This window comes from Ochotona curzoniae, unplaced genomic scaffold, assembly GCF_017591425.1.
Source record: "Ochotona curzoniae isolate NIBS_2020 unplaced genomic scaffold, NIBS_Ocur_1.0 contig_2688, whole genome shotgun sequence".
Classification (NCBI taxonomy): Eukaryota; Metazoa; Chordata; class Mammalia; order Lagomorpha; family Ochotonidae; genus Ochotona; species Ochotona curzoniae.
Window position 1 is genome coordinate 482,816 of NW_024465553.1, and position 14,491 is coordinate 497,306.

At 64.6% G+C, this 14,491-nt stretch overlaps 1 protein-coding gene across 2 annotated transcripts; it reads right to left on the reverse strand.

Annotated features, from left to right (window-relative positions):
* Window positions 1-798: 798 nt before the first annotated feature.
* Window positions 799-13,124, reverse strand: ADSS1 (adenylosuccinate synthase 1). Of its 2 annotated transcripts, none has more exons than XM_040974989.1 (13): window positions 12,832-13,124; window positions 8,038-8,140; window positions 5,584-5,646; window positions 5,361-5,411; window positions 4,720-4,786; window positions 4,145-4,252; window positions 3,977-4,058; window positions 3,773-3,899; window positions 3,076-3,230; window positions 2,643-2,767; window positions 1,950-2,047; window positions 1,131-1,280; window positions 799-914 (listed from the first exon to the last, which is right to left on the reverse strand). In XM_040974989.1, exons 1-13 carry the CDS (start codon window positions 13,021-13,023, stop codon window positions 862-864), a joined length of 1,374 nt encoding a protein of 457 aa, XP_040830923.1. In that variant the 5' UTR covers window positions 13,024-13,124; the 3' UTR covers window positions 799-861. The 2 variants fall into 2 exon arrangements, with proteins under 2 accessions (XP_040830923.1, XP_040830922.1); XM_040974988.1 differs by having other exon boundaries at window positions 4,720-4,851; window positions 5,357-5,411.
* Window positions 13,125-14,491: the final 1,367 nt, after the last annotated feature.

A 14,491-nucleotide genomic window follows, 5' to 3' on the forward strand; every position in this document is an offset into this window, starting at 1 on the left:
CCCCTGGCGTGGCTGCCACACCGGAGCCCCCGCCGCTGCAGGTGTCGAGGGAGTGACGGAGGATGCAAGTTCTCTCTCCCAAGTGAAAATGGGGATTTGAAAGTGAGCGTCCATCTCTTGACAGGTGTGGCCCAAGCACAAGCTGGCAGGTGCAGGTGCGGTTGGCGGCAGCACGGGCTTCCCATGGCTGGTGATATGGCCTGACCAATGCCAGCCACATTGGGTCAGGCATGTTTGCAGGGGCACAAAGGCTGCCCCTTCCTCCCCACCCTCCAAGTGATCTCAGTTCTGCTCTTGACCCTATTCTAGAACCTTCTAGACGTGGTCTTCTGGATGCCGCCCTCCTGCAAGGGGCTCCCGGCTGCCTTGCACCATCTGTGTCAAGTCTCTTGCGCACACGCGTGTCCTCCTTGTGCTGGCCAGAACTGGGACACATGTGTAACCTCTGAGAAACTCCTGTGACTCTCCACTCAGCCCTGTGCTTGTGTCTGCCCCGGGGGCAGCAAAGGCCTCGCCCGCCTGGGTTCACCTGGGGTCCCGGTGTGTCGGCTCTGCCTTCAGCTGCTGTTTTGCTTTCTGGGTGTAACTGTCCCCCAAAAGGGGGACAACTCTGGGGATGCTGCCTCCTTCCCCTCCCCACTGCAGGGAAGCAGCAGGCCAACAGGGACACACACACAGGTGGCCAGTCAGCTATTTATTGGGCCCAGCACCCAAGTGCCCACGGCTGCAGCTGGCCTCAGGGCTCCCGGGGCGCAGGGCTGGCCTTGGGGCTCCCCGGGTGGGGGGGCGCCCATGGCTGCAGCTGGCCTCGGGGCTCCCGGGGGATGCAGGGCTGGCCTCAGGGCTCTGATGCAGGCTTAGCTAGAACAGCTGGATTATGGACTCCCGGGACTTGCCAACGCCGACCCACTTGACTGCAAGGGCAAGGAGCAACCCATTACCCTGGTGGGCACCATGCCGGTCCCAGGGCTGAACAGTCAGGGGCTGTTTTCTTCCCAGTAGCAATGGCAGAACACAGGACAGCAGGGGTGGGTGCATGTCCCCAGGGGACCCCCCCCCAGGAGGCCGTGGTCTCTGACAATCACTCCGGAGGCCCTTGTGTGGGCGCACAGAGGGGCCTGGGCACCCACCTGCCACTCCCACATGGTTCTCCACGAACCGCACATAGTTCTGGGCCTGGGGGGGCAGGTCCTCCCATCTCCTGGCTCCTGTGGTGTCTGTCTTCCAGCCTGGCAGCGTCTCATACTCAACCTCCACCTTTTGAAGTGTCTCCTGGTTGGCTATGGGGTGGGGGTGGGCATACATGGGCAGAGAGGGGGTGGGTGCGCACAGGCATGAGCAGGGAGGGGTGAGCACATATGGGCAGAGAGCAGGGTGGGGGTGGGCACACAGGGACATGAGCAGGGAGGGTAGCCTGCCATGGTCTCAGCCACTTGGGCACATCCTCCAGGCCCTGCCTGGAAATCCCTTTGCCTTCAGGCCTCTTTCACAACCCATGTCCCTGAAGGCCTTGCAGCCTCAGCCACAGAAAATGCCAGCTCAGCAGGCCCCTTGAGGTGAGGGGTCAGCGGAGATGGGGTTTCCCTCAGCCCAGTACATCCATGAGTCCACACCGGTAGGCTTGACCTCAGCCACTGGGGACCAAGGTGGGGTCAGGACGTGATCCCAGTGTGGGCAAGGGGCAGGGGACAGAGACCAAGGGAGCAGCGATTCCTCCTTGAAGCCTCAGGACCAAGGGGCCAGGCCTTGGGGGAGGAGAGAACAGATTACTGGGGAGAGGGGAGCCAGGCCTAAGAGAGGAGAAGGAGCTAGGCTTCAGGGGAGAGAGGGGTCAGACCACAGGGGAGAGGGGTGTCAGGCCATGGGGGAGAGGGGCGTCAGGCCACGGGGGAGAGGGGCGTCAGGCCACGGAGGAGAGGGGCGCCAGGCCACGGGGGACATGCCCCAACCTGGGAAGTATGGGATCCTCTTCCCGTTGAGCTTGTAGGCAACACCAACTTTGATCTCGCCCAGGGTGTCCAGGATGTCCAATTTGGTCAAGGCCAGCCTGGGCGAGAGGAGTGTGGCATCAGCAGGTGGGGGCCTTGTCACATCCCAGGTAGCAGGCAATGAAGTGAAGGCCCAGACTGAAGCCCTGGCCACTGCCAGCCCTCTCCCTTGCTGAACACCATGCCTTCCCCGCCCCTGCGCCCTGCCTGCCCTGGGGACCCGGTGTCAAGGGCAGGGGCCCTCCTCTCCCTGTTTCTCTTTTCTCCCAGTGGGGACTTGGGGAGAAAGCCTCTCTGCACCCCATGGAACTGCACAGCTGGGCTGTGGCTTGACTTTTACCAAGCCATCCAGGGGCAGCCGGTCAAGCCCACAGCAGCCTCCCCTGACTGCAGCCCCCTGAGGCCACCTCCTGCTTGATGCTGACCGCCTGGGCTGGGCTGCCCCTCCCTGCCCACCCTCTGCCTTGTGGGAGGGGAAGGACCACTCCCCTTTTGGAGCCAAGGCGCCTCCTGGACTCAGGGCGGACGGGCATGTCTTGGCCTACTGCCTGGGCCTGGCTCCAACTTGTCCCAGCTGGGCAGTCATGGAAGGCCCAGGGCTGGGGGCCGGCAGGAGCGGGACCCTGCGGGTGGTGCTGGGCAGGCGTGGCTTACGCAGTGAACCCGTTGACCATGTGGGCGTATCTCAGGATCACAAGGTCCAGCCAGCCGCAGCGCCTCTTCCTGCCTGTGGTCACCCCCCACTCGTGGCCGCGGGTCTGCAGCAAGTCCCCGGTCTCCTAGGTGAGGATGGAGGCGGGTCCAGGGCCAGCCTGTGCGCAGTGTCTCCTTCCTCCCCTGCCTTGCCCTACTGAGGCCCTGGCTGGGCCCAGGAGGGACAAAGCGGGGCCTGACCGCTCTCAGCACTGGACGTCCTCCTGAGCAGACCTGGGGGTCCGTGAACCGCCCCCCATAGACCGTGCTGAGGGCTGGGAGGTAGCCCCCGGGGCAGGCGGGCACTCAGGTGAGCTTGCTTGGACATGGCCCACAGCCCTCCCTAGCCTGCACGGGGGAGGCTGGCACGGGTGAGGCAGTGCAGGTCACTCACGTTCGTCTGCTCGGTGGGGAAAGCCCCGATGCCCACACGGGTGGTGTAGGCTTTGACCACGCCATACACATCACCGATGTTCTGGGGCGGGATGCCCAGACCAGTGCACACACCACCCACCGTGCAGTTGGAGGAGGTCACGAAGGGGTAGGTCCCTGCAGAAGAGGGTGGTAGCTCAGCTCCACGGCTCATTCAGGTGCCTGGGGCTGGCAAGGTGAGGGGGAGGTGATCCCGACTGGGGTTGTAGTGGCTGCGCCCTAGGAACCAGGGTGAATTAGGGTGCTTCTGGGCCTGGGGGCAGAGACTCCTGCCCTGTCTGGTCCCTATCTAGCCCAGCCCCTGCCCTACTCCTCTCGTTGCAGGGCTGGGAAAGCCGGGGCTGCACTCCTGCCAGAGTCCTGACTGATGAGGGTGACAAGCGGTGGAAGGGGTGATGGGGAGATAGGGTGATGGGGAGATGGGGGTGACGGGGAAGAAGGGGTGACTGAGGGCAGATGGGGGTGACAGAGAGAGATAAGGGTGACGGGGGCGGATGGGGGTGATGGAGAGATGGGGTGACAAGGTTATGGGGGAAAAGGGGAAATGAGGTGATGGGGGAGGAAGGGGTGACAGGACACATGGGCTGACAGGGCCGGCTCCAATGGCTGCACTCCAACAGGGTGACGGGGTACATGGGACAGAGACCCTGGCCACGCACCAAAGTCGATATCCAGCAGAGCTGCGTTGGCGCCTTCCACCAGAATCTTCTTGGGTGGCCCGTGGAGGGCCTCGTACATGAAGTAGACCCCATCACGGACCATGGGGCGGACACGCTCGGCCAAGCCCTGTGGGCCAGGTGCACAGTGAGGGGGCTGCTGGGGTAGGTGCCTCGCAAGGCCCTGTGGCCACCATGCCCCCTCACCTTGAGCCGTCTCAGCTGGCCTTCCACATCTATTTCCAGGGTTGGGAACATGGACTGGTGCTGGGCTGCCAGGTTCTTGAACCTGCAGGGGGAAAACCCCGTCAGCCCCCATGGGCCACGCCAGGTGCCATGACCCTGCAGGACCCCGGGACTGCACAGCTTGGATACCTGCTAGAAAACTCTTCAAAGTCTGCCAGGAGGTCACAGATGCGCAGGCCGGTCCGAGCTGCCTTGGAGGAATATGTGGGGCCGATGCCCTTCTTGGTGGTGCCAATGCTATGAGTGGGGACATGTGCCTGTCAGGCTGGGCCCAGGGTCTCTCTGTAAGCCCAGGCCTGAGTGGGTGACATCGAGGTGGCTCCTGGGGGCCTGGGAGGACCCCAGGCTCCTCCTGCTGTGTGTATGTCTTGGCTTCCCTCTGGACACACGGCCCTGTTCTGCCTGGCAGAGCCCAGGGTCTGCAGAGGCCACCAGATGCTCACCATGGCCGCTTGTGTGTGGGTGTGTGGGGTGAAGGTGCACATTGGGGTGCCTCTGCATGTGGGTGTGAACCCCCTGTTTCACTCCCAAGTCCCGGGCACATGACGACCTAACAGCATCTTCAGGAGGATACGGGTCCGCCTGTCAGCTGAGGCTTGGACCCTGCATGGGCTCTCAGGCAGTGAGGACAGTGTGGGACCTAAGGGACGGGCTGCCCTCCAACCCTGTGCCAGCCAGTGTGGGGCAGAGCCTCACTCACTCACTTCTTGCCCTCCTGTGCCTGGCGCTGTACTTCCTGTAGACCGTCCACTGCCTGGTGAAAATCAAACACTGTGGGCAGGCGGGGCACCAGGGCCGGGAGAGAAGCAGAGGACAGAGGGTTAGCAGGGGAGAGGCAGGGGGAGGGGAGAGGAGGGGCCAGGGGGTCAGCAGGGGAGAGGCAGGGGGAGGGGAGAGGAGGGGCCAGGGGGTCAGCAGGGGAGAGGCAGGGGGAGGGGAGAGGAGGGGCCAGGGGGTCAGCAAGGGAGAGGCAGGGGGAGGGGAGAGGAGGGGCCAGGGGAGAGGCAGGGGAGAGGCAGGGGGAGGGGAGAGGAGGGGCCAGGGGGTCAGCAGGGGAGAGGCAGGGGGAAGGGAGAGGAGGGGCCAGGGGGTCAGCAGGGGAGAGGCAGGAGGACAGAGGGTTAGTAGGAGAGAGGCAGGCAGAAGGGAGTAAGCCAGCCTCGCTTGCTGCACGGAATCTCCTGCAGGCCCTGGCCGGGGAGTGAGGAAGGACAGGCCAGGGGCAGACGCCCAGCTCCTGCCCAGAGCAGGCCTCCTTGGGCCTGGGCTTCCCGGATGGTGGCGGGACTCAGCAGGGCCCCCGGGCATGTGGCTCCTGGCCGGGCATCCAGCCTCAAGTGCTTACCAAGGTGGGCCCGGTCTGAGATGATCAGTCTTCTCTCCCAGTCCTTCAGGCCTACGGGGAGGTAGGCAGGGGTTGCTGCACTTGGGGGGGGGACCCACGGCGCTGCCTCCGTGCTGGCCCTGGCGCTCACCTGCAGTCACAGCTTTGGGGCCTCCGAGTTGCCCAGCTTGCTGCTCCCCAGCTGACCACCCAAGAGACCCGTTTCCCAGGGGCCCTGACCCACCTTTCTTCTCGTTCTTCTCTGCTTCCTCGAACAGGTCTGGGAGGTGGACCACCACCCCATTGCCTGCAACAGAACACAGGAAGTGGACTCGCACCACGCACGTGGGAACGCTATGTGCACACCAACACAGCCAGCAGCCGGCAGGGGACCCTGGTGGCAGAGTGGGCCACGCACACAGCCTTGGAAACTCCCGCTGATGGCCCCTGCGTGGGAGACACAGTTGAAGCTCCTGGTCAGACCTGTCCAGCCCCAGCGGCTGTGACCATTTGTGGGGTGAACTAACAGACGGAAGATCTTGCTCTTGTCTCCTTCAAATACATACAACATACATCTTAAGAAACCAGAACAAGAGAGGCAGCCCTGGGACAGGTGGCAGCACGGTGGAGCGTGTGCATGGGACCAGCACAGCACAGGTCAGACTTCAGGAGTGGGTGAGGGACTCAGGCTGCAGCCTCAGGTGCGCACGTCCCACCCCAGGGGACCCCGGTCCCCCGTGCCCACGTGGCTGAGCTGCAGTGAGCATCAGCAAGGCAGCCGGCAGCAGAATGCCAGTCCATGAGCGACAACAGGATGGTGGTTGCTGGGTGGCAAGGGCGGGGCGGGCTCTGGGTGCTGTGGGCCTCTCTGAGGCAGCCGTGGTCCGTAGCAGGCCAGAAGCCACCAGCAGCAGATGCCATGCAGGCCTGTGGGAACCCCAGACACCGGCCATAGCACATGAGACACGCTCAGTTCAGCCCAGTCCTGGGCACAGCCCCCCACATGGAGTGATCACCTGCTGGCCCAAGGCTGGAGTGAACCAGCAGCTAGGAGCCAGCCCCCGGCAGGGTGGAGAGATGACTTTGGCCATGGACCCACCACATTTCTGTTTCTGGCTGTTAAGCCTGCACAAAGCTTACAGGTCCTGCCTGACCCCAGAACGCAAATAAACCATGGTAGCCAAGTGGCTAAAGTCCTCATCTTGCATGCACCAGGACCCCATATGGGCGCCAGTTCTAATCTCGGCAGTCCCACTTCCCTTCTAGTTCCCTGCTTGTGGCCTGGGAGGATGGCCCAAAGCCTTGGGACCCTGCACCTGCATGGGAGACCTGGAAGAAGCTCTGGGCTCCTGGCTTTGAATTGGCTCAGCTCTGGCCATTGTAACTGCTTGGGGAGTGAAGCAGCGAATGGAGGATCTTTCTCTATGTCTCTTCTTCTCTGTAAATCTGCCTTTCCAAGAAAAATAAAATAAATCTTAGAAAAACAAAAAAACAACAAGCCAGCGCCTGTGCTGGCCAGCCACAGGCCAAGGGTAAGGTCAGCGGTGGCCAGCTGGGGGTGGCCCTGTGGGGGTGAGGCGGCCAGGACAGGGTCATCCTGGCCTGTGAGCAGCACCCCAGAGGAGGGCACGCATGCCTGGGCTCCTCCGCGTGACGAACATCGGCTGGGGTGCGGGGCACCCGCTCCTCCTTGCCTCTCGGGTGGCGACACCAGAGGAATTCCGCAGGGCGGAGCCTGCAGGCAGTCTTACAGCGCATGCGCATGGCAGGCCTGCGGGGCCGGGCGGGGAGGACCCGCCGCGCGTTTTTGTTCAAGTTTTGCAGGCAGGGCGGGCCCCTAGGGAGGCAGCTGGCTGGGGTCCCTTAGCAAGCAGTGCCTGGGACCCTGTTCCGATACTACTGCTGTCCCCAGGGTACCTGGGCGAGGCCAACAGGGAGCACCCAGGTCACTAAATGCCACGTGTCCCAAAATAACCGCATGGCTGCCCCTGCTGATGCACCTAGCAGCCACTGCCCCTGCCAGCCTTGCCAGCTGCCTCCCCCCGACAGGGCAGTGCACGCTGTCTTGCCAGCTGTGGCTGGCTGCCCCCTATGGATGCGCCTAACTGCCCCTGCCTGCCCTGCAGCCTGGGCACCAACCGCCTCGCCCCACAGGGTAGTGCGTTGTACTGCTAGACTTGCCGATGGCTAAACCAGAACTGGGGTCTGGCCCCAAGGGAGTGGCTCTGAAGACTCTCAAGCTGACCACTGCTCAGCTGTCCTCGCCCCTCAGGCTGGGCCCGGCTGTGCACTGGGAAGAGCAGCATGACTGGCAGCCTGCATTTGCCCACGAGGGATGGGACAAGGTCACAGGGGTCACAGTGTCACCTTGATGGGTATGGGCAGTCAAGCAGGACCTTCCCTCCACTGTGCTGGTCACTGGGGCACACTCACGTGCATATACTTGCACGTATGAGTATACATGCTCATGTGTACTCTCACGCATACATGTGGAGTGTGGGCAGCTCAGCAGAACTGTGCTCTGCCCTGGGGAGACGCTGGCCAGCGGGGAGTGGTTGCCCTGGCCCGGCACACAAGCAAGGAGGTAGGGTGCTGCCCCCACCACACGGGCAGCCCCACTGCAGCAGGTGCTTCCCACTTAGGATGCCGGCCCCTCCTGCCGCATCCATGAGGTCCAGCACCGAGGCCAGCCACTCACCAATGAATGACACAGCCTTGGGGTTGATGATGCCGCTCGGCAGCAGGTGGAAGTCGTACTCCTTGCCGTCCACCACCACGGTGTGGCCAGCATTGTTGCCGCCCTAGGAACAGAAACCTGGTTCAGCTGGGAGTCCTGGGCAGAGCCTGGCTATCTTCGGCGGTCAGCTGTGTCCCCACAGAAGATGGTACAGTCCCTGGGGACTGCCCCACTCTGAACCTGGGAGTGGGTGGGAGTGGGGCAGGGGTGGGGCAGGAGTGGGTGGGAATGGGGCAGGGGTGGGGCAGGAGTGGGTGGGAATGGGGCAGGGATGGGGCAGGAGTGGGACAGGAGTGGGTGGGAATGGGGCAGGGGTTGGACGGGAGTGGGGCAGGGGTGGGGCAGGAGTGGGTGGGAGACCAGGGCAGAACGCTATGGCAAGGCCTCCAGGAGATGGCTAAGCAGGTGACCACTCAGGGACTCTGCCTTCCAGCTGCCTCTGCTGAGAGAACCAAAGGCCTCAGCCCTTCAAGGAAGTGTGAGCAGGGTACCGCAGCTCCACCATACTCAGCCTCCCTCAGCTTCTCAAGAGCCTATGCACCCTGCCCCTAGGTCTCATGCCCTACACAGGGCGGGCATTTCTCGGGCCACAAGCAGGCCCGCCCACCTGTGCCCCCACCCCTGCTTGCCCAGGGGAGGAGCCTGGAGGTCCCTGGGCTCTGCTGCCCCATGCAGGTGGAAGGCACCAACCCCACTCCTGGCGGCCTGCGGGGGCACTCCCGGATAACCTTCAGGATCTAAATGTGAGGCCCCAGAGCCCTGAGGGTCCAGGCTGCAGGAGGGGGAGGGGTAGTGTCTGGCATTAGGTGCCAAGGCTGGGGCCTGGCCATGGCCTCCTAGCCCAGTTGGGTGTCACGGCCTGTCCATGGTCAGCCCACTGCGTACCTCAGCCTTGTGTCATCTCCTGCCACAATGGAATGCCAGGCCCTGGCCCCGCCACCTCAACTCAGCTTTCTGTGGTTCCGGCAACTTCCCAGGTGCACCCGGATTCTCCACCTTGCATGGCCCCCAGATGTCAGCCACATCCCATTGCCCCCCACGAGGGCCAGCCGGCTGTCCCCCACGTTCCATCGCCCCCCACGAGGGCCAGCCAGCTGCCATCTGCCACTCCTGCTACATCAGCACCAAGTCTCCAGGCTGCCAGCTACTTGCTGCAACGCGGGGCACCTTGGGAAGGCCAGGTGCAGGGAGAGGGCAGGCATCTGTGACCCACCAAGGACCCTCACGGGGTCCGTGAGCCGTCTCTTCCTGACCCAGTCCTCCACCAGCCTAGCACTCCCAAGCCAGGACCCACAGCATCTGCCAGAGTCCCTGGGGCTGAGGTGGACACCACGGGGGCTCCGCAGCCCAGCCCTCTCCCAGGAGGGGGCCTCACAGGGTGGCAGGAATGGGGGGCGGGTGAGCAACTGACTGGCTGCCTCCTGAGGGCAGTTGGATGAACCCTCTGTGAACAAATGGGTAAACTGGGGTAGTTTACAGGGGAGTGGACAGCAGAGCTCCAGGGACGCCTCTGGCCAGCTGCCAGATTCCAAGTACCAAGTGCTGCTGCCATGGCTGGGGATGGACAGGCCTCAATGCCCTGCAGCCCTTGTCTTCCACTCCCAGTGCCCAGAAGACATGTCAGCCCCGCTGGCCCAGAACGCCCAGGTGGACGGACAGGCCTGCCCAGCACACTCATTGGCTGGGGACAGGCAGCCATACCTGCCAGCAAGCAGTAGGTGACCCCAGACCCAGGGCCTCGTTCTGTGCTGGCTGACTGTGGGAGACCAGGGTGACAGCCTGTGGGGTGACACCAGGAGGTCAGGCAGCGCAGGGCAGTTGGTGCTGGGCCATGGCCTGACTTGGAAATAAACCGTTTGGGTCCCCCTGGCAGGAGGAGAGCATAATGCGACAGCTGCCTGGGCCTCCTATGGGCTGGGCCACTTGGAAGGCGAGGGAGAGAGCCCTTTCTGTGGTCACCACGGGCCCCAGCCTGGCATGAAGGCTGCCCACGGCTCCAGAGGACACAATTTTAGCTCTGTGTCATCAGATGGAGTCTGTGCCACTGTTGTGGGGGCACCTGCTGGCCAGGCTGAGGCCCTGCCCACAGCCCTGAGCTGGTCCTGCCTGAGCAGGGGCTGTGGCTACAAAGGGGCTGAGGTCGTGGCAAGCTTCAGGCAGGACACAGGGTTCCCTTCCAGGGCTGCCTCTGGGCCCTTGTGTGGGCCACAGCCTCCCTGCCCCTCCCTGTTCCCTCCTGTTCTGCTTCAGTCCCAAGTGGGGCAGGAAACACGGGCCGCTGCTCTGGGGTGGTGGGGGTGCCCATGTGGTCAGTGGCTGCCTTGGGGACAGTTCCCACATGCCTCCCTCGGGGTGAGGCTGCCAGCTGTGCTCCCACGACTGCCCTCCCCTGCCGACCAGCTCAGGAGCAATGCCTCGCCATCCGGAGTAGGTGGACAGCGGGGAACCCCCGCTGAGTGACCCGAGGAACCAGGGTCTCACGTGGCTCCCTTGCCACCTGGCTGGACACTCCTGCAGGGTGGGAGTTCAGAACCAGGGCCCTGCCCACAGGGGTGGAGGGATGTGGGGCCCCTGTTCTGTCCCTCCCTGGGATGGGAAGTCAAGGAGTTGGCCAGGTCCACAGGAGCCTTCTAGAGGGGCTGCCTGCATCATGGTGGTGGCTAAGGTCCAGCCCTGCCCCCAGCCTGAGGCAGGACCCCTGCCCAGCACCTGCCCATGTCCCAGCATCCACAAGCCCCCCTGGCCCTCTGGGAATGTGTGTCCAGTGCCCAGGCAACCCGCTTGTGGCCACTGCTCCGGCCTCTGCCAGTGCCTGATGCTGCCTGGGGGAGGGCTCCAGGGGTAGCAGGCCCTGGCAGGCTGGGGTTGGCCTATGTGCATGACTGCGTACTAGACCAGCTCCTGGTCTGCCCCCGGTGGCCCCAGCTCGCCGCCCTCTCTGCCTCCACCACGGCTGCCCCATGGCCATGTTACGGTCTCCTGAGCACCCCACCCCCGCTGCTCACTCCTCCCACACAGCCTTCCCCTTCTCCGAGCTGTACCCTCCCTGGATGCGACCTTCAGACACGCAGTTGCCCCCACGCCTGCAGCAGCCCCTGGTCCCAAGCCTCAGGGCCACAGAGGCGGAAGAGCTTATGGCTGACCGGGGGTGGAGCCCTGAGGTGGCCCTGGCTGCACGCACAGCTTCCTCTTGCGCTGTTGCTCACTGCCAGACTCACCAAGGCCAGTGCCGTGCCTGGAGGCTTCTAGTAGCAGTGCCTGGCAACCGCACCCTCCTCTCAGTGGTCTCTGGAGCAGCCCAGGACCACAGAGAGGTCCCTCTACCCTGCAACCCCCAGCCGAGGTCAGTGGCAGGCCCCAGGTCCAGCCGGAGAGGTGAGTTGCTTTGGGGTAGCCACTGCCCAGGGCAGTGAGTACTTGGCCTCACAGAGCCCCTGGCTGAGGACATTGAGTAGCTGCTGGGCAGGGAGCCTCCAGCCCTCGCAGAGGAGCGGCTCAGCAGGGTCTGAGGCTAGAGCTGACCAGCAGATGGGTCAGGCGACGATATGGAAAGAGGCCCAGGCACCCAGGGGAAGTGAGGGGGCAGCCTAGGACCCCAGCATGGCCATCCTTGGGCTGTGACACAGGCTAGAACAGCAGGCAGTGTCGGAGACAGGCAGAGGGGGAGAGAACAGGAGGGAGCTGGTGCTGTGGATGGGGTTAGCTCTCCCCAGCCGATAGCTGCCCTGGGCCAGGGACAGCAAGGGAGCTCCCAGCGCCAGGAGCGTGGAGAGGGCAGCGACTTGCAGAGCCAAGGGGCCCGGGACCCCAGGGTGGGGCTGAGCTGGGGCCAGAGCAGGGCACTGAAGCCCACACTGGCCTCACCATGGAATGGGCAGGAGGTCCAGGCACTGAGCAGCTGTGCCAGGTGCCAGCTACTCCGAGCCCCCCAGCCCCCTGCCCCTTGAGAGACCCGCGGAGCACCCGGTCCTAGCTTGTCAGGAGCAGTGGGAGTTCCCCAGGACTGCCTGACCCGGAGGTCAGAGGTGGCCTACTCTGCCCTCTGCTGGTCACTGCATAGTGGAACCAGGGACCTATCCCAGTCTAGTGCATCAAGCTGCCGGGTGCCCTGCTTTGGCAGTGGCTGTCAGAGCCTGTGGGGTCTGGGCAGGGGTGTGTGGTGGTAGTGGGGCGTCCCCAGGCACAGGAACTGCAGCTGTAGGGTGGGGGGCATACAGCAGGAGCAGAGCATGGCCCGTGGGGCTGCTGAAGAGCTTGTGGGGCCGCGAAGAGAGGGCTGGCTGGCAATGGTCCCGTTCCAGGTAGAACTAGTCCCTAAGTTCCTGGGAAGCTGGGGGCATCCCAGGGCTGTACCATCTGGCTTGGAGCTGGTTGGAGATGCCAGGGCCCTCCAGGACAACACCTAGGTCAGTGCCAGTCACAGCAGGCTGGGCACAGCCCTGTGTGGCCTCCTGGGCGCCCCAGCCACTGGTCACCCTGGCATAAGCTCTGGGATCCTCTGCCTGGCTGGCCAGACCCTCCTTGACACTTGGGCACCCTCTGACCCTTGCCAGGGGCCAGTCAGTCCTGGGCCAGATCCCTCTGCCAAATGGCGAAGGAGCCGGCCTCCCTGCCCCCACCACGGGATCGGGTGTCCCCAGCTCAGCGCTCATAGCTCATAGCCCAGGGAGTTGGGGGGTGCTCTGGGAAGACCCCGAGGCAGACCCCGGGGTCGCGTGGGGAGGTGGGTGGCGTTCCCGGGGCCCCAAGCCGCACCTGGCAGCGGCTGACGATGTCTGCGTCCGTGGCCAGCAGGTCCACCACTTTGCCTTTGCCCTCGTCCCCCCACTGCGCACCCAGCACCACGGTCACGCGGGCGCCGCTGGCCGCCGCCTCCTGCTGCAGCCGACCCCGCTTGACGCCGCCCGCGCCCGGGGGCCGGTCGTTGGAGGCTCGGGGCGCCGACATCGGGGCTGGGGTTCGTCCGCTGCGCGTGGCCGCCCCGGAGCCCGCGCCATTAAAAGGCCCGGCGGGACGGGGCGGGGCGGGGGCGGGCGCCGTGACGCGCGGTGACCTCTGGGCCGGGCGCAGCACCCCGGGGCCGCGGACACCCCGGAGGAGGAGGCGCGAGCACAGGTGGTCGGACAGCCCACCCGCCCTCGGCATCCGGAAGTCAGGGCCAGTCCGCGACGACCGCGCGTCACCGCCAGGTTCAGGTGGGGGTTGGGGCCTACAGGGCGGGGGACTGCGCGCTGGCCACCCAGCGGAGGGTGTGCGTTCTTGGGGGACACCTGGCCCGCGATGAGTGCCGGGCTCCCTGGGAGGACGCGCGCGTCCTCTGGTGGCCGCGCCCAGGAGAGGACAAAGCCCCCCGCGCTGCCAGTCCTGGCTCCAGCTCCAAGCGGCCCAGGCCTGAGGTGCCAGCACCTGCTCCTGCACGATTCCCAGGGATGTGGCAGCCCCATCTCCCACCCCTTCCAGCACCCTACTAAGGCGAAACAGGCTGGCCTGTGGCTGCCAGAGGGCAGGGTGGCTCTGTGCCAGCCTCAGGCAGGTCTGGGAGACAGCTCGCTGAGGCTTTCCATGCCTGGGGCCTGCAGCCGGAGTGAGCCCCTGTACTGTCATCCAGACAGACCCTGCTGTCCAGTGAGGGAGTGGGCTTGCTGCCCACAGCACAGGGTGCTTGTGGACCAAAGGGCAGCAGGGGGGTATCGTTGTGCCCCGGATGATGCAGCTACCCCTCTGCTGGGCTCTGACCGTTTCTGTACCCACAAGCCACTGCACGCCGACATCGCAAGGCCCAGCCTTGGGGGGCAGCTGGGGGCTGCACCAGCAGCTGTGGCCTCCATAGGTAAGGTGCCCTGGCTGCTGGGTGGGGGTAGAGCCTGGCCCAGGTCCAGGGAGGGCCTGGTGGAACAGGTGTCCAGGAGCAGCCAGGGACTCATGGGAGGTCTGTCTCCATCAGGGCTGTGGCCCTGTCCCCTGGGAGAGGAGGAGCCCTGGCTCGGAGTCCTCCCTGTGACCAGCTGGGGGTGGGGAACTCTCCACTGCTCTGCAGGGTGCCAGGCCAGCCTGGCCCTATAAATAGCCCATCCAAGCAGAGAAGGGAACTTTTCTAAAAATGGCCCCACCCGCTGGCCCTAGTCACATGGCCCAGTCAGCCGGAATTAGAATTACCCCTGTTCCCTCCTCCCTGCCACCCAGGGCCCCCACCTATGGGCAGTGCATAGCTGCCCTGTGTGGCTGCAGCCATGTGGTCCAGCAGGTGGGCTCTGTCTGCTATGCCACACCTCCCTGGGCACTTGGACATGGTGGCTAACAGGCTGGCCACCAATAGTGGCAAGCACAACTTAGCCCAATGAGCAGTGAGGACCAGGCCCTGGGAAATCACACCTGTCAGGTAGGAACTGAATCCGGGTGCTGTGCTGGGGCCGGG